General features: G+C 42.7%; 1 protein-coding gene across 1 annotated transcript in view; it reads right to left on the reverse strand.

Moving 5' to 3' along the window:
* GPC3 (glypican 3) overlaps nt 1-24,318 on the reverse strand; it is a 422,044-nt gene that overhangs the window by 193,457 nt on the left and 204,269 nt on the right. Inside the window, exon 3 of the mRNA XM_049644836.1 lies at nt 4,202-4,896. Coding sequence (XP_049500793.1) covers nt 4,202-4,896 — 695 coding nt within the window. The remainder of the gene's footprint in view (nt 1-4,201; nt 4,897-24,318) is intronic.

Raw genomic sequence — 24,318 nt, forward strand, 5'->3', positions numbered from 1 at the left:
TCAACAGTCGCATGCTCTACAGACTGAGCCAGCTAGGTGCCCCTGGGCACTTTTAAAATGACAAATTCAGGGGCGCCTGGGTGGCGCAGTCGGTTAAGCCTCCGACTTCAGCCAGGTCACGATCTCTCGGTCCGTGAGTTCGAGCCCCGCGTCAGGCTCTGGGCTGATGGCTCGGAGCCTGGAGCCTGTTTCCGATTCTGTGTCTCCCTCTCTCTCTGCCCCTCCCCCGTTCATGCTATGTCTCTCTCTGTCCCAAAAATAAATAAAAAAACGTTGAAAAAAAAATTAAAAAAAAAAAAATGACAAATTCTGGGGCACCTGGGTCGCTCAGTCAGTTAAGCGTCCGACTTCGGCTGGGGTCTTGATCTCACAGTTCACGAGTTCAAGCCCCAGATCAGGCTCTGTGCCGACAGCTCAGAGCCTGGAGCCTGCTTCAGATTCTGTGTCTCCCTCTCTCTCTGCCCCTCCCCCACTCATGCTCGGTCGCTCTCTCAAAAGCAAACATTAAAAAAAAAATAAAATGACAAACTCTATGACCAATTCTCCAGCCTCTCCACAGACCTATGGCATCTACCCCCAGGGGTAGACTCTGGGAATCTAACAAGTTGCCCAGGTGATAGTGATGATGAACCAAGTTTGGGAACCAGACGGTTACCACCTCTGGGAGGGCTGACAACGAGAACACACCAAACATTCAATCCCATGCCTCCCCTTGGCATTTGGAGGAAACGAAAACTATCTTAGGGAAAACTAAAGCACTAACAGGCCATACTTAACAAAAATTCAACAGCGCCCTGTTCACTTAGAAGACCACCATGTCCCTTGTAATCGGGCGTAAATGGTAGCCAGCAAAACAACTGTGCAAAGTCCCTGTACGGCGGACCTCATGGCACGGCTTAGAGCTAGCTGAAAAGGTTGTCCCAACAGAGCTCAGGAAGAGCATATTTTCAAAGAGGTCTCTCACCACAGCCTAACCTCAAACAGGACAGACTGGCAGGATTTTACATTTTATCACAACAGGAAGGTGAGGGTGCTATAGCAGAACCTCATTAATGCTTTGGTTTTAAATCGGCTTTTGCTTTGGGGCATTCTGCGGGTTTGTTAACATGAATCGAGTTCAGCAGTCTACCCGGCCCTCACTTCCCCTCACCCCTCCCCCACCCCCACCCACCCACCCCCGCAAATAGCCCAGCCCCTTTCTGGCTGGTACAGAATATGGGCTGGATCGCACCTGGCCAATGATTCCCCCGCCCCCACCATTTGGGATATATTACTTAGAGTTGGTGGTCATAAAACAGTAACAAGGCAGAGTTTACATAGGCTTGCTGTTCTAGTTCAGGCATTCCCTGGGGAAGGCCGACTTCACGCTCTCATAACCAGCTGGGAGCTGGGAGCTGGGAGCAATCAGACCCTTAATGGCCAAAACAGAAAGGGACTGCATCACTGAGCACCTCTGGACAGCCAAGCCTTTTCTTCCCGAATGATAATGACAGGACATGTACTCCCCCAGCATGCACACGCATTTGCTTGTGTGCGTGTGCATGTGTGTGTGTGCACACGCCCCCTCCCCCCACGCATGTGTGCAACTAAAATACAACAGGTTTGGCACCCTGAAATAACTATCCAATTGAAGTTCATGATGACTTTGCAAAATCGTTACGGTGCTTTTACACTTGATCTTAGCCAAAAGGCCGAGAAGCGATCGTTATGGCGCTTTTAGAATGATAGTCTGGAGGGTCTAACGGGAGACAGACTGGCATGGTGGGAATAGGGAGTGCTAGCAGCAGAAGACCTAGGATTCTAGTCCCTCTGGCTCTTCGGTTAATTACATAACTTTGGACCAGCTTCCCTAAACTTGATTTCTTCATTTGTAAATCAATGGGATTGGACTAGCTAATCTCTCATGGCCCCTTCCACCACTCACATTATGGTGAAATGCTCACGATGGTGAAATTTATTCAGTTACACACCTGTCCATCAACTAGACTTGACCTTTTCAAGACTTAAGAACTGCGTCTTGGGTAACTGTGAATACCCAGCACCTGGCAAAGTGCCATGAACAAAGCAGATGCTTAATAAATGTTTACTAAGGGGCGCCTGGGTGGCTCAGTCGGTTGAGCGTCCGACTTCAGCTCAGGTCCCGATCTCGCGGTCCGTGAGTTCGAGCCCCGCGTCGGGCTCTGGGCTCATGGCTCGGAGCCTGGAGCCTGCTTCCGATTCTGTGTCTCCCTCTCTCTGCCCCTCCCCCGTTCATGCTCTGTCTCTCTCTGTGTCAAAAATAAATAAACGTTAAAAAAAATTAAAAAGACCTTTAAAAAAATAAATAAATAAATGTTTACCAAATAAACCTTCAGGCCTAGAGCCCAATCACAACAATGCACTTAACCCCTTAGCAGTTCCCCACCCTACTTTTGTGTCTAAAAGCACTTGACGAGAACACATGTTTTTAAGATTAATTATGTCGCTGTGAGGCGACCAATATCAGAGTCAACTTTTACACATCCCCAAACCCTGTCTTTAACGTTGTCTCATTTTTCCTCTTACTAAAGACATTTCCACACCCTGGCCCCTTTGCTTTGTGTCTGACACGCAGGGGGCCCTCAAGCACTAGCAGGCGGGTGAGTCTGTGGACACATCCACTTGTCATTTTTCCATTTCTGTAAGATTTACTGTTGCATAAGGCCCCAGAATCTGGCCTCGAATTATAAAGCAGTCAAGGAAATAATTAGCCACTGAAGAACACGACCGTTAGATAGCACATTTCTGTTCGTTTTACTATAAAATATTTTCTCAGTAAACGTGTTTTAAATGGCTAACGTTGTGAATGGGGCAATTAGAGCGGCTGCGTGAGTAGCCATGCTGTGGCGTGCATCATCTCCGTCCTCCTTCCCAGTTTAATTCACCCAAGAAACCAATTACGCCTATCGCTTTGAATTTCCCGAGTTCAAAGATGGACCGAACGGCCGGGTCTGCCCTCCGCATTCTGGGTAACCAATGGCTGAGAGTCGGCGGCAGTCTCACCGTCTAGAAGCTAAGAGCACGCGTCAACCAAGCCAGCCAAACCTGGGTTTGAGTCCCACTTCCCCCACCTCAATTTAGCAGCTTTGAGATCCCGGACAAGGTATTTAACTTCTGTTTTAAGTTTATGTATTTACTTTGAGAGGTTCTAACACTAGAACCCGTTTTGTGGATTACCGTGAAATACTGTCAGGTGAACTGGCCAGCAGAGCACCTGGGATGTAGTTGGACTTCGACAGTGGCAGCAGATGACCGGATTTTGCCACCTCCTTCTACGAAGCTGGCAGCATTCAGGAATCGGTCACGACCACCTCAGTGGAATGTGCTGGGAGCTCTTGGCTGTATGTTCTGCTCCACTTTGAAAAGTGGGTGCGTCCCATGGTTCTGAACGTGTGCACTCTGGCCCCGCTGTCAGAACCGTCCCACCCCCATCACAAAGCCCATCCGAACAGGGTTAGACTGGTGTAACCGAGGTCATGGAAACAACTGCTGCAAAACATGGACGTTTTGCCTCGCTTACGTTCTCATGTAGGGTCAGTTAGCGGGTTCTGGCTGGGCCTCTTGTGCTTAAAATCACGACCCTTTTGAGTGATAGACACAATTAAGAGCCCGAGAGTGAAGTAAGAATCCGAAAGATTGGTGATAACCTCATCGAAGGCAAACCCGATCAACTGCTGAATCACAGCTCTTCCACTAACTAGAGCTGGGTGCCCTTGGGCAAGTTATACTTTCACTGAGCTTCAGTTTCCCCACTTGTGAAATGGAGGTAATGTGCCTGCCTCCCAGGGTTGTCACGAGGATTGCAATGACTGACGACGGTGGGAATAATAGCTTGTATTTACTGAAGACTTCCCACGTGCGTGTACCGCGCACACGCTAAATGCGTTCATGTGTTATTCCCTATGAAGAAGATCTCCTTTTTAACCTCATTTTACGAGTCAGCAATCCGAGGCCCACAAAGATAAGAAGATCCACCCGAGTTCCCACGGCAACCAAGGAGATGCAGCCGAAATGCAAAGCCAGGCACTAGGACTCCGTAGCCTGTGAGACCGTGCAGCCGTCTATCATCTCTGCCCACCCCCCTGATCCTCCCCGCATTTCCCTCCATCGCCACCTGCTGCTGGCCAGGCTGCCACACCCTCATCGGACCCAATTCCTCAGAAAACTGTAGACTGGTACTCACGGTGGTGGTCAGCTTTCCTCCATTCTTCTGGACATATTGGATGGAATCGTGGATCGTTGAAAAGAGCCCAAGCAGCACATTCTCCATGTCGTAGATTCTGTACACGCCATTCACCAGTTCTTCCAGAGACAGAATGTATTCTCTCCAGTACTTGTCAATCTCCACCACGCCTGCCATACAGCCTTGCATGACCACATTGCAGTAGCCACCGCAAGGCTTAACCATCATCAGTCCCTGGCAGTAAGAGCAGTACCACATCCTGGTGAGCATCCGGCCACAGTCTTTACTGAACTTCAGATGATCAGTTGTGTTGATCACCTCAATTCCGAGATTCAGGGCCTGGAGGAAGATCCGGGTGACCTGCAGCGACTTGGAAACCTGGGTCATAATAAGCTTGGGGAAATTCCCAAAGACTTTCAGGTCACGCCTTGCCCCTCGGAGGCACTCGTTGATGTCCGAGGTCGACTCAGGCAGGCCGGGGCTCATGAGCTGGGTATAGATGACCGGAAACAGGCTGTCAAACAAATCATTGACCATGTCGTCCACATTGATGTCAGAACCCAGGATATAGAGAGACACGTCGGTGAAAAATTCACCCACAAACTCAAAAGCTTGCGGGGTCAGGCTCGGATAGTTGTTCTTAAACATGGCGTTGGTGTAATTCTTGGCGTGGCGAACAACAATTTCAAAGGCCTCTGTAAAATAAGAGATATAGAAATGCCCACAAATTAAAGCATGAAAACCCGGGGCGTAATTGAATTTGAGATTTCTCTATCGCTGTGGTGATTAAAGTCCCGCTTGCCTTAAATAATTGACTCATATTCATTTCTGGCATTGCCTCTACTCCTGCGGTTGTCTGCTCCTATAAATCAATTTTCCTTCCTGAACATGAAGTCCAAACTCTGATGTGCACATAAATTCTTACACAAATTGTATTTCAAATGACAAAAGCCAGGATTCGGTTAACGTTTCGGCTTCTCATGAAAATATTGATTAAAAATTGGCTAAATGAGAAGTTATTTCTCTTTCTCTCACTGATTTATTCAGTTACAAAGAAAATGTACTTCAAGACATTTCATTTTTAGACAGAGACAAATATTTGACAACAAACCATATACTTTATAAACTCCCATAACAATTTCAGCCTGTTCAGCCCTGGAGGAGAGAGGCAAGTTCTTAGCCAAGAATAAAAGCTATCACGAATTTAATCATTTTGGGTAGGTTTTCTCCAGGTAACTTTAAGGGAGTATCTGATGTGCTGTCAGACCTAGAAAATGGAATTTATCCCCAAAATGGGTATCTGCATGGGAAAAAACAATCCATGCCCTTACCTATACATTTGATATTACAAATAACACCTCTGGTATTTGCAAGCTGAACGTTTGGAAGGATAAGTACTGAGCTTCCTTGGTAAAGTTTGCCTTCCACGTGGCTTGGAAGCCTTACGTACTCTACACAGACCATGAATTCGGGATTACATCTGCTGCCCCTCCCCCTTGGCATAAGGCCCAATTAGTGTCACTGGTTTGAGAAAGAGCGTGGTAAAGTCACTATCTCGTCTTCTCCAAACTGAAACACGCCAGACACAGATGATCTCAAATAATCAGAGTTCCACATTTATAGGAGGGAAGGGATAACAGCCGTAACGATGGGCCTTTCACAAAATAAGACCGAGTTTAAAAACAAACAAAAATAACCAAGTTTCCGGAGACATTTACAATTAACCTACTACTTTCTTTCACTCCCTTCCAAAGCGCAAAGGTCCATGACAGATGTAGTCTAAATGATGCCAATTCACGAGCCTTGAAAAAGCACATTATTACTGCTTTCACACTACTAGAGAGACGGTAATCCGCCAGCTCCTCGGGATGACTTAGTCCGACATCTCAGTCACCTGCGGCGGAAGTGGGCTCCAGCTTGTGCCACCGCCATCCGCCCCAGATCCCTCACAGGGTAGAACGTGCTTGCTAGATTCTTCCCTCGGGCTCATGACACGCCCAGCCACGGTGAGCAGACGCCAGTGTAATTCCGCTGGGCTTCCAAGCCCACTTGCGAAAGCTAATCGTCATTTCCATCAACTGCTCGTTTGTTCGTCTTGGTCTGTTTCGTTTAGAACGTTAAGCGATGCCTGGAAAGGTGATCCACTTTACAGCAATTTCTTCCCAACCCCACAAGCTACTTTATTCTCAATCCTTGAGTCTAAAGGTTGAACGAGGCCGTGAGGCCGAGAGATCACCCGGCGCAATACAAAGGACCAGTGAATGAATTCTTTGAAATCATCAGAAATTCGGAGATTTAAAACTCTCCATTCATGTTAATTTTGGCTACCTACCATTTAATGTATCCTAGGCTCTGTGTGAGGTGTGGGAACATGTAAGTGCTGGGTAGTTGGAGATAAATGATATCCCATCCTTGTCTTAGTCTTATAAGTGCTCACAAGCTGTATGGTGCATACAAAGCATTTCCGAGAATATGATAATGTCTACATTCTACAAAAATCTTCCGAATCTGATACTGTGGTCCCCATTTTATAGATGATGGAACTGATGCTCAGCAGAGTTTAAGCACTTCCCTCGGGTCCCATAGCTGCAAAGTAGTAGTCAGCTCAGACTAGGGCCTCCCAGCACTGGTTACACTCTAGCTGCCCTCAGCCCGACGGCCAACACACATATCCTCAAAATTCTTTGTAGAAAGTTAACTTCTTTTTAAGCTCATTATTTTCCCATTGGCTTCTCCTCTCCAGATGGAAATGTATTTGAAGGAATTGCAGCCCAAAGACCCACAAAGCAGAGTCATACTTTCACCTTTGCCTTGGGGCAGCACGAGGTAAGGGGGGGAGGACTGCTACTCTAAAATGAACTCTCTACAAGGCAAATCTCGTCTCTAGCACAGTGCACGCGTTCTCTAATGTGTGAGATATAGGGCAGTCTGTTCCATAGACTGTACTGCCAGAACCTTGGTGTTTTTTTTTTCTGTTACTAGCACTGCTGGATCAATAGAAAAAGAAAATTACAAAAGATCACGAACTCTTCTGCAGAAAGAATAACAACAATGCATATTGCAGGGAGAAAGGGCTCAGGGTTCACATCTAACCTCCAGCTCACATGTGCTCCCTGCTCTAACTTTCACAGCTCAGAATCCACTTAGCACGTCTCTGGGTTGTGCCCAACCCCCTTCCTTCTATATCACAGGACAACAGACCAAACCATAACTGCTCAAGGAAGGCTCCTTGGGGACTTATAGAAACCACCACGAGGTGAAAAGTGACGCTCAGCTTGAGGCTGGCAACTGGAGGTTTCATGAAATGAAGCCAAGGGCTAGAATTACTGCAAGGAAGTTCAGCCCATTGATTTTTTTTTTGGGGGGGGGGGATAGAGGGGGGGTCAGATAATAATCCACACTTAAGCTAGGGGGAATTTCCTCTGTCTCCTTCCTGGAAAGAAGCCAGGAGTCATGTCCAGGAAAAACTGGGACAATGTAAAAATGAGAGGCATAAAGAAAAATTTGGCACTGAACAAAATTATTTTTTTTACCATATATAAAAAGATACGCTGAGTTAATACACATCCCAATATTGCAAGATTTGTAAATGTGCCCATCATTATCCCGGCCACCACTGTTTGGACACACTCCAGTGTTGTCAACATCCTCCTGAAATTATGGTGCTCAAAACGGGACACCATTCTCCAGATGTGGTTTGATACTGAAGTTTGCAATCAGGCTATGATGTCTCTTTAAATGGTTCAATAACTTCTTCAACTTCAACCTTCAACAGGAGCCCCCCTGCAACCTCTGGACATACAGTCTATCACTGTAGCAAAAGGACCATCTTTACTTTCGGTAATGATGTTTCTGCATTCAGACCCACACAGAAAGAAATGTGTTTTCACGGGCCTTTTCAGTAGAAGGCTGCATATGTTTAGAAAGGAGATTATAACTGTGGTTGGAAAAGAGGAACAAGTGAACTTCTGAAGTCCCTTCAAGCCCTTAAGAATAGGGCAGCCCCAGGGCGCCTGGGTGGCTCGGTCAGTTATGATCTCTCCGTTTGTGAGTCAAGAATTCCTGCTTGTGATTCTCTCTCTTCCCCCTCCCTCTCTGACCCTCCCCTGTACTCACGCTCTTCCTGTCTCGAAATAAATAAATAAACTTAAAAGAAAGAGAGAGAGAACATGGCAGCCCTTACCGAAGCAGGTTACTTTTTTCAAGGCAGCTTTTCCCACATTGTAAGAATGGCAACTACTTTATAAAAACTCTTTAAATTCATAGCATAAATGCCATAACAAGTTGGATTCAAAACTGTCCTTGTTTTTAGGCATAGGTACTTTATTATTTTTTATTTTTAAATATAATTTATTGTCACATTGGCTTACATACAACGCCCAGTGCTCATCCTAACAGGTGCCCTCCTCAATGCCCATCACCCACTTTCTCCTCTCTCCCACCCGCTATCAACCCTCAGCTTGCTCTCTGTATTTAAGAATCTCTTATGCTTTGCCTCCCTCCCTCTCTGTAACTATTTTTTCCCTTTCCCTTCCCCCGTGGTTTAAGTTTCTCAAGATCCACATATGAGTGAAAACGTATGACACCTGTCCTTCTCTGACCGACTTATTTCACTCAACGTAATACCTTCCAGTTCCATCCACGTTGCTACAAATGGCATGATTTCATTCTTTCTCATTGCCAAGTAGTATTCCGTTGTGTATATAAACCACATCTTCTTTATCCATTCATCAGTTGATGGACATTTAGGCTCTTTCCATAATTTGACTATTGTTGAAAGTGTTGCTATAAGTATAGGGGTGCACGTACCCTTATGCATCAGCACTCCTGGATCCTTTGGGTAAATTCCTAGTAGTGCTGTTGCTGGGTCGTAGGGTAGTTCAATTTTTAACTTTTTGAGGACCTTGCATACTGTTTTCCGGAGTGGCTGCACCAGTTTCAAGCAGAGGTACTTTAATAGGAAAAGGAAACTAACATTAATGAGGTACCTGCAATGTACATGGAAGGATCTGTGATAAACTTGCTTACATATGTCCTCTCATTGAACTTTAACATAGCCATATGTATTTGGAATTATTTTCATTTGACTGGTGAGGAAACTGAGGCTCAGACAGGTTAAATGACTTGTACAAGGTAATGCCTCTAATTAAATGTCAGGGCCTGAATCTGAATGTAGGTCAGTTTAACACCACGCCCCTTATTAATTTTACTATGTGCATCGCCCTTGAAAACTGGATATTGGGGGGGCTCCTGGGTGGCCCAGTTGGTTAAGCATCTGACTTCGGCTCACGTCATGATCTTGTGGTCTATGAGTTCAAGCCCCGTGTTAGGCTCTGTGCTGACAGCTCTGAGCCTGGAGCCTGCTTTGGATTCTGTGTCTTCTTCTCTCTCTGTCCCTCCCCCACTGGTGCTCTGTCTGTCTGTCTGTCTGTCTCTCTCTCTCTCAAAAACAAATAAACATTAAAAATTACAAAAAAAAAAAAAAGAAAACTGGATATTGGGAGACTTGTGGTCTTGGCTTGAACATGTAAAGAGCTTAGAATTCATCACTCCCATCCTCCACAAAAGATAGAAGCTCAACAAACTGAAAATCACCAATTCTTCTTTGACCCATGAAGGGAACTGAGGTCACAGAACAAACGGCCACCCTGAAATATGGGAAGAGAGGCAAACATAGAAACTCACAGCTGAGATCAGCTTACCTGGAGCAGAAGCCACTGGAGCCATAAACTACTAGGAACATTTTCAGGGTAATTTTGACAAACGCAGGCTGAACGTGGACTTGCTTGACACCTAAAAACTCCTGGGCCCCCAGTATTATGAGGCCCCCCCCACACTTCCATGGGATTTACCTCCAGAAAACATACAGTGTTCTCACGGTGAAGATCTAAGACAAGTCTCTTTGTTTTTCAGGCAGGGGGAGGAAAAAGCAATAATTTAGACGTCCACTGCTTTCCAAAGGACACGTTACCAAAGCCTAATATACCTGGTAAAAGGGCAACCAGACAACTCTAGCCCCCTCTAGCTCTCTTGTTCTATTGAAAGGGAGAAAACAAAAGCTGAGATAAACTTATGAAGGTCACAGCCCAAGAATTTAGGCTCACTGAAAGCCTAAGATTAATCATAAGATTATAGACCACTTCTATTCCCCCCATAATTTACCATGAGAAAGACAAAGACCCTATTTAAGAAGGAGCTATTAGGGAAACCCAAAAACAACTGGTGAGAAAAAAAAATAGAACAAGGAAACTAGAGAAAACTAAAGCCTCTGGCACCGATGGCTACAACAGACATTAAATAGCCCAGCTCCTAGTCAAATTAACATAAAAATTCACACTAAAATTGCAATTATCTTAGTTCCTATTACCCCATATCATGTCTTAGTTTCAACGATCACAGCCATGCTCAAAGGTAAGAAAAACAGTCTGAAGAGACAAAGCAAACATCAGAACCATAATCACATATGGCACAGATTCTAGAAATATCAGACAGGGAATTTAAAATGACTATTATCAATATGTTAAGGGCTATAATGAAATAAGTAAACAACGTACAAGAACAGATTCAGTAATGTAAATACAAAGATGGAAACTGTAAGAAATATCAAAATAAAATGTTAGAAATCAAAAACGCAAACAGAAATGAATCAGTGAGCTTAAAGAAATGTCAACAGAAAGTTCCCAAACCAAAACGGAGAGAGAAAAAATAAATAGAAAAGCATACCTAAGAACTGTGAGACAAATTCAAAAGGTGTAAAATCTGTGTCATTGCAATTCCAGGAAGAGAAGAGAGAACAGAACAGGAGAAGTATTCGAGGTAATAATGGCCAAAAATTTCACAAAATTCATGACAGACACCATGCCCAGGTCCAAGAAGCTCAGAGAACAAGCAAGTTGAGTATCAAAATGCCTACTTCTAGGTATATCATACTCAACCTGCAGAAGACCCAAGAGAAAGAGAAAGTCTTCCAAGATGCCAGAGGAAGAAAAATCATCTCACTTACAGTGGAAAAAGCATAAGAATTGTATAAGACAGGGGCGCCTGGGTGGCTCAGCTGGTTATGTGTCCGACTTCAGCTCAGGTCATGATCTCACAGTTTGTGAGTTCAAGCCCCGTGTTGGGCTTGCTGCTGTTGGCACAGAGCCTGCTCCAGATCCTCTGTCCCCCCTCTCTCTCTGCCCCTCCCCCACTCCTGCTTTGTTTCTCTCTCAAAAAGAAATAAACATTAATAAAAAAGAATTCTATCGAACATCTTGTCAGAAACCATGCAAGCAAAGAGGGAAGTGAAAGATTTAGTGTTGAAAGAAAAAAAACCTCATCAATGCGGGATTGTTTCCAGCAAAATTATGACTGAAAAAGGGAGGAAAAATAAAGACCATCTCGGACCAACAAAAATAGAAAAAATTTGACACAGTAGACTCGCCTTGCATAAAAAATGTTAGAAGCAAATTTTCAGTAAATTAATTAGGTCAGAAAATTAGGTCTAGGTAAAGAAAGGAAGAGCATGAGAGAAGGAATAAATAAAGGTAAAATGAAATATTTTACTTTTCTTTTTTGAAAAAATGATCTGGGGCACCCGGATGGCTCAATTGGTTAAGTGTCTAACGCTTGGTTTCGGCTCAGGTCATGATCCCACAGTTCGTGAGATCGAGCTCCGCATCAGGCTCAGCGCTGACAGCACGGAGCCTGCTTGGGATTTCCCTCTCCTATTCTCTCTGACCCTTCCTGGCTTGCTCATTCTCTGCCTCCCAAAAAAAAAAAAATAAACAGAAATTTTAAAAAAGAATTTGTAAAAATTGATGTAATAGGTAACTTCAAAGCAATAATAGCAACAGTACAAGGTAAAGTCACTACCAGTGAGGCAACATAGAAGGCAGAAACAAAAGAAGGTTAAAAACAGCCAAAACAAAGAATAACCACAATGAGTAGAAAGCAGTTAGAAACACAGTGGATACTAATACAATTACATCACTAATCACTATTTTTTACAGTTTTTTAATGTTTATTTTTAAGAGAGAGACAGAGAAAGACAGAGACAGAGCGAGTGGAAGAGCATCAGAGAGAGAGAGACACACACACAGAATCCAAAGCAGGCTCCAGGCTCTGAGCTGTCAGCACAGAGCTGGACACGGGGCTCGAACCCACAAACCGTGAGATGATGACCTGAGCCGAAGTCGGAGGCGTAAACCAACTGAGCCACCCAGGTGCCCCACTAATCACTTTAAATGCGAATGGTTTACATGCACAATTAGGGGCACCTGGCTGGCTGAGTCAGTGGAGCACACAACTATTGATCTCAGGGTTTTAAGTTCAAGTCCCACGTGAGGTATAGAGATTACTTAAAAATAACATCTTTAAATTCACAAATAGAGGCGCCTGGGTGACTCGGTCAGTTGAGCATCCAACTCTGACTTTGTCTCAGGTCATGATCTCACGGTTCCTGAATCTGAGCCCCGCATCAGGCTCGCTGCTGTCAGCACAGAGCCTTCTTTGGATCCTCTGTCCTCCCCTACCCCTTCCCCTCTCCTGCTTGTGCTCTCTCTCTCTCAAAAATACATACATACATACATATATACATACACACACACACAAAGTAAAAATGACTATTAGAGTAAATATAAAAACAAAACCCAACTCTAGATTGTCTACAGAAAACACATCTTAAATTTAAAGATAAAAAGGGATAGAGAAAGATATACCATGGTAACACTAAGAAAAAACTGGAATAGCTAAATTAATTTCAGACTAAGCACTTTGGAAGAAGGAAAACTATTAGGGATAAAGGAGTCAATTCTACAAGAAGACATAATCCTTAACATGTATGCATCTACCAACAGAACATCAAAATATGTGAAGCAAAACCGATAGAATTGTAAGAGGAATATACAAATCTACAATTATAGTTGGAGACATCAACATCCCTCTATCAGTAACAAATCTATCAGGCGGATAATTAGTAAGGATACAGATGAACTGAACAGCACTATCAATCAAATAGATCTCATCGACATTTAGGGCACTTCATCCATCTACAGCAAGATATACATTCTTCTCAAGCTCACATAAAACATTCCCCAAGACAGACCACGTTCTGGGCCATAAAATGCATCTTACGCATTTAAAAGCACAGAAATCATACAAAGAACATTCTTAGACCACATGGCTTTAAATTACAAATCAATAACAGAAAGAGAACAGGATAGTATCCAATCATTTGCAAATTAAACAACACACTTCTACATACCACATGGAACAAAGAAGTCTTAAGAGAAATTTTTAAATATTTTCAACTAAATGAAAATGAAACTAAATACAACTCACTGAAATTGGTGGGATGCAATAAAAAAGAATGAAATCTGGCCATCTGCAACAACACGGATGGAGCTAGAGAGTATAACGCTAAGCAAAATCAGTCAGAGAAAAACAAACACCGTATGATTTCACTCATATGTGGAATTTAAGAAACAAAACAAATGGACAAAGAAAGGGAGAGAGAGAGAGAGAGAGAAACCAAGAAACAGACACTTAACTATAAAGAACTGATGGTTACCAGAGGAGGTGGGTGGGGGAATGGGTGAAATAGGCAGAGAAGATCAAGAGGACACTTGTCATGATGAACAGAGTAGTATACAGAAATGTGAGTCACTATATATTACACCTGAAACTAATATAACACTGTATGTTAACCATACTGGAAGTAAAATTAAAAGCATAATAAAAACGAAAAAAAGAAATTGGTGGGATGCAGCAAAAGCAGTGCTTAGAGGGAAATTTATAGCATTGAATGCATATATTAGAAAGGAAAAAAAGATCTCAAATCAGTAAGATTTCACCAAAGGAATCTAGAGAAAGAAGAGCAATATCAATCTAAAGCAAGCAGAATAATAAAAATTAGAGCAGCAATCAATGAAATGGAAAACAGAAAATCAATAGAGAAATCCAATGAAACCAAAAGCTAGTTCTTTGAAAAGATCAATGAAATTTAAAAATATCTAGTCAGACTAATCCAAAAAGAGAGAGAGAGGAAAAAAACCCCATAATTTAGTAACATGAGAAACAGAAGAGGAGTCATTGTTACTGTTCCATAGATATTAAAAGAATAAAAACATGATATTTATGAACAACTCTATGGCGACAACCTTGATAAAAAAAAAAAAATCGATGAAATGTGCCAACCCCTTGAAAGACAAAACTACCAAAATTTACACAAAGAGAAATCGATAATCTAAATTGGCCTGTATTTATTAAATAAATTGAGTGAATAAGTAACAACCTTCCAAAAAGAAAGCACCGGGTCTAGATGGTTTCACAGGTGAATTCTACAAAACATTTAAGGAAGAAAGGATACCAATTCTCTACAGTGCCTTCCAGAAAACAGAAGCACAGAGAATGTTTCCTAACTCATTCCATGAGGCCATCCTTACCCTAATACCAAAACCAGATAAAGATATTTCAAGAAAGGAACGCTACAGGACAATATCTTTCCTGAACATAAATGCAAAAAACCACAACAGAATTATTAGCAAATCATATCCAGCAAGGTATAAAAAGAATCATAAACCATGACCAAGTGGGATTTATTTTGGATATGCAAGTCTGGTTTAACATTCAAAAATCAATTAATGTGGGGCGCCTGGGTGGCGCAGTCGGTTAAGCGTCCGACTTCAGCCAGGTCACGATCTCGCGGTCCGTGAGTTCGAGCCCCGCGTCAGGCTCTGGACTGATGGCTCGGAGCCTGGAGCCTGTTTCCGATTCTGTGTCTCCCTCTCTCTCTGCCCCTCCCCCGTTCATGCTCTGCCTCTCTCTGTCCCAAAAATAAATAAAAAACGTTGAAAAAAAATTAAAAAAAAAAAATCAATTAATGTAACCCATCATATGAATAGGCTAAAAAAGAAAAATCACATGATCGTATCAATAGGTGCAGAAAAAACATTTGCCAAAATCCAACACCATTTATGATAAAAGCCATCAGCAAACGAGAAATAGAGGGGGCCTTTAAAAGCATATCCACAAAAAATTACAGCTAACATTGTACTTAATGGTGAGAAACTGGAGGCTTTCCCTGTGAGATCGGGAACAAGGCAAAGATATCCCTCTCAACACTCTTATTCAACATTGTATTTAAAGTCCTAGCTAGGGGCGCCTGGGTGGCTTGGTCGGTTGAGCATCCGACTTTGGCTCAGGTCATGATCTCACGGTCCGTGGGTTCGAGCCCCGCTTCAGGCTCTGTGCTGACAGCTCAGAGCCTGGAGCCTGCTTCCGATTCTGTGTCTCCCTCTCTCTCTGACCCTCCCCCATTCATGCTCTGTCTCTCTCTGTCTCAAAAATAAATAAACGTTAAAAAAATAAATAAATAAATAAAGTCCTAGCTAATGCAACAAGGAATTAACAGAATTCTCTGTGAAGTAATAAGCAACTAAAGCAAGGTTGCAGGATACAAAGTTAATATTCGCAAGTCCATTGTTTTTTCTATTTGTCGACAATAATTAACAGGTATTTCAAACTGAAAGCACAATACCATTTATATAAGCACCCAAAAAAGTAATGCGTAGGTGTAATTCTAACAAAGTATGTACAAGAATAAACGGAAAGATGCTCCGTGTTTTTAGGTAGAAAGACTCAATATTATGAAGAAGTCAGTCCTTCCCAACGTGATCTATAGGTTCATTGGGCTCCCAATCAAAATCCCTGTAAGTTATACTGTGGATATCAATACTAAAGTTTATATGGAAAGGCAAAAGACCCAGAATAGCCATCATGACACAAAAGAATAACAAAATCGAAGGAATGGCATTACCCGGCGTCAAGAACTCCTATCAAGTTACAGTAATAAAGACAGCATGGTATTGGCAAAAGAATAAAGAAATAGATCAATGGAACAGAATACAGAGCCCAGAAAGAGAATCACAGAAAGGACAAAAGCAATTCGATGGAAAAAGGATAGTCTTTACAACAAATGGTTCTGAAACAACTGGATGCCCATATGCAAAGAAATAAATCTAGACACAGACCTTATATCTGTCATAAAAATTAATTCAAAATGGATTGTCTACCTAAACGTAAAATGCAAAAACTATAAAACTAGAAAATAACATGTGAGAAGAGCTTGATTGTTTTGGGTTTAGCAATAAGGTTTTAGATACAACGTCAAAAGTCGAATCCATGAAATAAAAAATTGGTAAGTTGGGCTTTATTAAAAGTAAAAGCATGTGTTCTGTGATGTTAAGAGGATGAAGAGAAAAACATCTGTTAGGAGAAAGAGCAAACAAGGTGCAGACTGAGAAAATATTTGCAAAACATATCTGATAAAGGACTTGTGTCCAAAAGATCCAAAGAACTCTTCAAATTCAACAAGAAAACCAACAACCCAATTAAAAATGGACAGCAGATCTGATTAGGTAGGTATCTCACCAAATAGAAGATATGCAGATGTCAAATAAGCATGAGAAAATATGCTCAATGTCATATGTCATGAGGGATTTGCAAATTAAAACAGCAATGAGATAGTACCACACAACCATTAGAATGGCTACACATACTATTATCATGCGATCCAGCATTTGTGCTCCTGGATGTTTACCCAACTGGGTTGAAAACTCATGTTCACACAAAAGCCTGCACATGAATGATTATAGCAGCTTTATTTAGAATTGCCCCAAACTGGAAGCGAGCAATATGTCCTTCAATAGGATCAATGAAAAGTGGTATATCCATACAATGGAATAATATTCAGTGATGAAAAGAAACGAGGGGCGCCAGGGTGGCTCAGTCGGTTAAGCGTTCGACTTCGGCTCAGGTCATGATCTCGCGGTTCGTGGGTTCGAGCCCCGCGTCGGGCTCTGTGCTGACGGCTCCGAGCCTGCAGCCTGCTTCAGATTCTGTGTCTCCCTCTCTCTCTGCCCCACCCCTGCTCACGCTCTGTCTCTGTCTCTGTCTCTGTCTCGCTCTCTCTGTCTCTGTCTCTCTCTTGCAAAAATAAGTGAACATTAAAAAATTTTAAAAAATGAGCAATCAAGCCACGAAGAGACAGGAAGGAACCTCAAATGTCCGTTTCTAAGTGAAAGAAGCCAGTCTTAAAAGACTATATACTGTATGATTCCAACTCTTTGGCATTCTGGAAAAGGTGAATCTATGGAGACACTAAAGAAATTAGCAGTTGCCCGGGATTTGAGGGTAGAGATGGAGGGAGGGGTGAATAGGTGAAGCACAGGACTTTTTTGGGGGGGGGTGAAACAGTTCTGTACGATATTCTAACGGAGGATGCAGGACATCATACATTTGTTAAAGCCCACAGAACTGTGCAGCTTGGAGTGCATCTTAATGTAAATTATGGACTTCGGCTAATAATAACGTACTGATACTGGGTCATTAATTATAACAAATGTATTACACTGACGCTAATAATGGTAATAATAGAAGAAACTGTGTGCAGGGGAAAGGCAGCAAATAGGAACTCTGTACTATCTGCCCGAATTCTGTTTAAATCTAAAGCTGCTCTAAAAAATACTAATTTTTTAATGAGAACGACTGTACCTTGGAAATTAGTCCTTGATGGATCTAGTAACTAGATCCATGGAAAGTGTTAACTCACTCTCTTTTCTTCTTCAATCTGCTTTGGAATTTCTTTCATGAGTTAGGGAGTTTTAGCATACAATAGATGCCATATGGCATCAATGTAATTTTAATTGGGAAAACCACCAGAAGAAGTTAATGGACCAAAACATCCAAATAGGTAACACATTTCAGTGTTATTTTTGAATACGGAATAGTTTTTTAAAACTCAGCCATAGAAAAATGGCAAGTTTCGGTGGTAAGAAAAGCCCCTGTGTTTTCTAGAATACTTCATAGAGAAGACACTAAAATGGTTGCTCCAACTTCTGTTGGATTTTCCTGGCATTTTATGTTCCACGTTAATTTAACTAGAATTGACCAAGCTTCGAAATCAGTTGCTATTAGATACAAGACATTTATTTGTGCAGGCCCATGACCAGACTCTAAAGGTATGTAGCCTTCCCTTTTAAGTTTTACATACTAGGCTTCCAAACACGAAGGTATGTCAATTCGAAGTCAAGAAATAAGTGGGAAAAAATGAAAGTAACACATTTTTCAAAGGCTATGACATACATCATTTCATAGATAGATACACACACACACACATACATAGATACAGACTTCCTCTCAAAGGTTCCCACAGACCAGAGAAGACAATTAAAATGATTGATTTAAAGAATCCTCAGAAATGAGAAATGAATACCCTTAACTACTTAAAACCACATGACTCTGCAGTTGGCCACCCCATTGCTACATTAACCCAATTCGTTCTTCTCATTTACCCTCCTCGAGCTTTTCTGAAAAATGAGTTTGTTTTAACCTTCTGGACATGGGGATTCATGTATCCGATCATTTTTCCCTCTTCACATTTGTTGCTAGAAAACACAGATGAAATTTATGGTCCACCTCTACCAGGCCCAATAAATTTCAAGTCATGCATCTGTCTCATAACCTTAGTCCTGGCTCCACCTTCCTTTCTTACCTGTATTTTCCCCTATACCTGATTACTCCTATGCATTTTGGTTGCACTGTATCCTGCTTTTATTGTGCACTTTTATAGAGCACTGTAAATTCTTTTGGGGACAAGATAGGGTGTAAATAAATAGGTAGGTAGATAAATAAGAAGATGGAGGGGGAGAGAAAGTATACCTACCCCTTCGAGACAAAATATCACTTCAACAATGTACCCTCATGACTTCAAATGGCAACTATTGAAACATTTGTATTTATAAATGGCCAGACCCTTGTCAGGGACTCATTAGTAGTCCAACACTCTCTTCCCCAGCAGTTGTCAGGGCCCAAGTTTGAACGTGCATACATGGTCCCTCTAAAATCTTTTATCCTCTTACCTCTTTACCATATCTTAAAAATTTTGGTCGAATGTATATAACAACTTTAAAATTAGGTAGGCACTAATAAGGCTGGCTTTCATCACAGCTCAGAAGACATATGTCTGCCTTCACATTGGATTCAGGAAAAAGCCACCCTTGAGAAATTAGGAAGGTGGCAAAACAGAAGAATGTAAGGGGAACTCCAGACAATTTGTCTTGCGGAAGTCACTGGGGATTAGGAACTCATTTTACTGGGAACATACCAAGAATAGCTCTCGTTCTTATAAGAGAATATTGTGGGCCAGCATTTTTCATGCTGGACCATACCTTGCCCTATCATCTTGATGAGCTAGTTCTGTTCTAAGGCATGATCCTTAGACTTCTTTCATTCTTCTCTATCTCCCAGGCTTTCACGTGAATGAGCCAACACTTGGCTCATTAGGAAATATTCTCGCTCGCTCTCCCCCTCGCTTTCGCTCTCCCTCTCTTCCTCTCTGCGGGCACTGGAGAGAGAGAGAGAGAGAGAGAATTCATACTTCTTCAAGATTCTCAGGGTGAAGAAATGACACCTACGAAAAGAGATAGTTGGCTCACATTCTTAGGTCTTGTAGTTCACTCTTTATGAAAGAATGCCCATTAGTATCCAAGGAAGTGAATTTCTACAGTTACTCTGAGAATCCACAATGAACAGTCAAAAAGTCCCCAGGGCTCCCCAAATCATTTCACTAATTAAAATCTTTTATTTATTTATTTATTTTTAAATGTCCTTCTCCAAGGAGTTTATGAGGACAGGAAATGGATAACTCCAAACAGTCATGAGAAGAATGGCTTATGTCCTAGCTAGACCAAAAAAACACTAAGACATTCTAGGTCTGGTTATTGTCTTCTCAACTTGTGAAATTTTCTTTTTACAGCATGTGACCATAATTCCATGAATCAAGGCTAAAGAGTTTCTTCTCTGAACCACCTACTATTACTAACCATAGCTTAGGAGAATAAAAATAGGCTTTTGAAGACATATGAAATGAAAGATTCTTCTCCATAAAGAGGGAATGGCTTCATTTAAAGGTTTCAATGCAACCCTTCTGGTAGTGCTTTTATCTAATAAAATCCTGTATTTCTTTTTCAATAAACCTTTAGATATCAAAAAGAAAGAGCACAACTAGGGGGCTTTTGTGTTGTCAGGGCAATTAATGTGTTCCTTTCGCACAGTCTTGGTCTTAGACAGTAAATGAGTATCCTAAGAAAGGTCAACTGACAGTAGCTTATGCAACCATTGTTATGGGAAAGAACTGTGTCTGTAACCCGTTATTAAGGATTTCCATTGCACTTTGTATTTCTGGAAGTGCTTCAGAGCCAAAGCTTTAGTGATTACAGAAGCATCAGACTGCTCTTCCCCATGGTCACTGGAAGATGCATTCCCATCCTCCTTCCTCTCACTAATGAGAACTACATGATCTGAGTTGACTTAAAATTTATACGCACTCCTTCCCAAGGCCTTCTTCATTCATACGCTCAACAAGTACTCACTGAGCACTCTTTATCACGATTTTCTTTTCACTTCTTACACCTAGGGAGCCATGAAACTACTATCTACTCCCTTGTGAAAGATAAGGTAAATCTTGGATAAGAGATCCCAAGCCCCAAAAGTTTGAGCTATTGTTCCTCCTGATGAACCATAACATAGTCTCTTAAGAGATGTGTCCAAACCGAACGTCAATTTGTTTGGGATCTAAATTATTGCAGGCCTCTGATGCTATGGGAAGTCAATAATATTAACTACTTGCTAGAAAACTATTTGAAGACCACTTTTGAGGCATCTCTGCTGTATCATTAGGTTGACTGCACTTGTACAAAACTACATTTTCTCCATTTGATATGTACCAAATGCACACGATCTGCCAGACTGTGAGTAAAGCATGCAAACAAAATGGTCCTCATGCCCTAGAGGCTTGCAAAAACCAGCTATGATAAAGTATTGGACGGCCTATTTCCTTTGAAAAGCATAAAATACCTTCTAAATATGTAAGTACGCTGTGTTCAGAAAATCCATGACAGCCTAAGTATACACAGTATACATGGGAACACAAGCACCATAACTGAAGTGATTCATGGCATTTCGGAGTTTTGAAATTTGTATTCTCATTTAATTCTCCTCCTTACCTATCAATGAAAGTAAATCAAAGTGTACGTATGGTGGGGGCACGTGCACGCATGTGTGTAAATAGCAGTTACGGGAAATGTTATCACACCCGCTTCCCAGATAAAGAGCCGAAGCTGAGACTGGCTCTAAGGCATGTAGCTCCCTGGTGGCTGGTGACGGCAACGAAACACAGGACTCCGAAAAGTGCAATGTTTTCTTGTTTTGGTTTGGGGTTTTTTTTTGCCATTATATCCATTTCCTTTTAGGGAAAATATCAGATAGCACTTAAAGACCGGCTTTAGGTCTACAAAGAACTAGCATCCATGCAGCAGTTTCCCCCACCAGGCAGTATTTCAAGAGTTCTGTGTGAATTAGTTCGTGTATTACCAGACCCAGCCTACGAGGTGGGCGTACTATCGTCTCTATTTTACAGATAAGAAGACTGAGGCACAGAGAGGTTAAGCAACTTGCCAAAGCTCACACCATCAGTAAATAGAAGAGCCAAGATTTGAATTCAAACAGCCTGACCCCAGAGCTTACCCCATGAAAACTCTATGCAATAGTGCCTTGAGGTATACGTGGCTTCTCTTTTTTTCCCCTTTGCCTTTTCTTTTTGGCTCAGCTCTAAAAGGAAAAAAAAGACCCTTAACATTTCAGTTGCTGGGCGGCACTGGGTTTAGTGGACATTTTAGGAAAATAACTCCGTACCCTGGGTAAGATGTGAGGAATAGGGCAAAAGTCTGAATGATTCCAACTACTTACCAAAAATGGTAATTCCCCAGGCACATGCTGCCTGCAGGGCCATAGAGCCAAGATGAAAAGGAAATTATAAGACAACAAGTGGAAAAGGTCAATCCCGTGCATTTCCTAGGGGTTATTGATACGGGTATGAGAGCTCAGAGCTCTCAGCTCTAATCATAAAACTATGGTATTTAATTGCAAAGCTAGCCTTTGCGAAAAGGCCAGGCCCCCCCTTGAGCCACAGTTTCTTCAAAGTGCTACTGGCAGAGCCACACTAGAGGGCCAGGGGACTCAGGAAGGCTGGCTTGATTAACTCGGGAAGAGCTGCTCAGGTGCACCCGACGGGACCATGGCTGTACCCGAGCATCACCATAGGGACCACGGCAGGTGGCACGGAGTGGAACTCCCGCCCAGGTCAACCACGTGGCTTTCCCCTAAGCCTGTCAAAAGGAGGGAATGTTTTATTTTCGGCAAAGCGCTCTTATATTCTTTATAAGAATGTCTTATGTCGTATATAAACGTTATAAAATGAATCTCTGGGACGAAGGGTTGAGCCTGACACAAGTCAGCTGGTTAAGAAAACGGGAGGGTTATTCTGGAGACGTCCTTGGGGAAGCTGGGCATGCTCTCGGTTCCCCTCACTTTACTCACACTGGCCACCAAGCTGGGGAAGCAGCCACGGGGATGTGCAACTGCGACCTGGCTGCTGGAAAGTTTGAAAAGCGCTGGATGCTTCTCACAAAGGCAAAACTGTTCACAGGCAGAAGAAGTGTCTCACGATTTACTGAGCATTGAGCTTCTCCCTCCAGTAAAGGGGACTCCATCCGTGGGCTGTCTCAAGAATCAAGCTTTTCTTCCTTCTTCCCGCCTGTCTCTGACAATCTCTTTTGGATACTGCCTTTCTCTTGTTTAACGAGAAAATTACTGGGGCGCCTGGGTGGCTCAGTCGGTTAAGCGTCCAACTTCAGCTCATGTCATGATCTCATGGTTTGTGGGTTCAAGCCCCACGTCAGGCTCTGTGCGGACAGCTCAGAGCCTGGAGCCTGCTTCAGATTCCGCGTCTCCCTCTCTCTCTGCCCCTCCCCTGCTTGTCCTCTCTCTCAAAAATAAATAAAACATTAAAAAAATGAAAAAAAAAGAGAAAATTACTGTTACACATCCCAAAATGTAGTGTGTACGGTCTATGATTTCTTTTCTCCTTCGTCTACCATGTCACCTCCTCCTTGTCTCCACCTTGGTTTCTAGATGAAGAACCAATTCCACTGACACCTAGAATGGTGAGGCAACAGTCGAAAAAATACTACAGCACCAACGTAATCTATAAGGCAAGCCATCTGGTCTCTCTAGGCCCGGACAGATTGTTCAGTGGCACCTATTTGCACCAAACCAGCTAAATTTTGAGGCTTGCTATCTGAATTCTGGCCTGTAGCAATTACTGAAGAGTCTAACACCCACCCTAGTGCAAATTCTGAGAAGTGGGTTAGAAAAACATCAGTCTTATTGAAAGCTCAACTGATTTCTTTGTTAAATGCTTTACATGAAGCACATGCAACAGTTCCTCGTAGCAACTGAATGCCACACACGCAAGAGTGACAAAGGAGAGACACTGGGGCCCACGAGGGCTGCCTGTACTGTATTGTAAAGCAAACACATGGGATGTTAATGACTAAGGACGAGGCGGCCTCATGAAACTTGACCTTCCGGACAATCCTGAACAGCTGATTATTTCCACAAAATGTGGAAATGGGCTGATCAGGAAGCTATCAAAATGGAGAGCCAGTGATCGAAATGATCCTAAAATTACAACCTGGAAGAAAAGCGGGTGTGGCCAGAAGGCCAAGCCACCATTCCCACAGATATAAGTGCTTGACTGGGGGCGCCTGGGTGGCTCAGTCGGTGGAGCCTCTGACTTCGGCTCGGGTCACGATCTCGCGGTCTGTGAGTTCGAGCCCCGCGTCGGGCTCTGCGCGGACAGCTCGGAGCCCGGAGCCTGCTTCGGATCCTGTGTCTCCCTCTCTCTCTGACCCTCCCCCGTTCATGCTCTATCTCTGTCTCAAAAATAAGCATTTATATATATTTTTTACATGTATTTATTTATTTATTTTTGAGAGACAGAGAGAGACAAACACAACTCTGTATTTAAATCTTGGAGGGGGTGGGGGGCAAGGGGTGAATCAATGGCAGATCGTTCCATCCGGACAGATGGACAAGGGCCCGGATAAACTCTCAAGGTTCGATCCCTGTGAAGGGAACATCTGGGGGGAAGGAAAGCCAGCTGTTGGCCAGGCCAGCCCCCTTTATGCCTGCTTCTGGTACATGCACATTTCCGCGGATCAAAGAAAACAGCACCT

Source organism: Panthera uncia, chromosome X (genome assembly GCF_023721935.1).
Source record: "Panthera uncia isolate 11264 chromosome X, Puncia_PCG_1.0, whole genome shotgun sequence".
In the NCBI taxonomy this organism is placed as follows: Eukaryota; Metazoa; Chordata; class Mammalia; order Carnivora; family Felidae; genus Panthera; species Panthera uncia.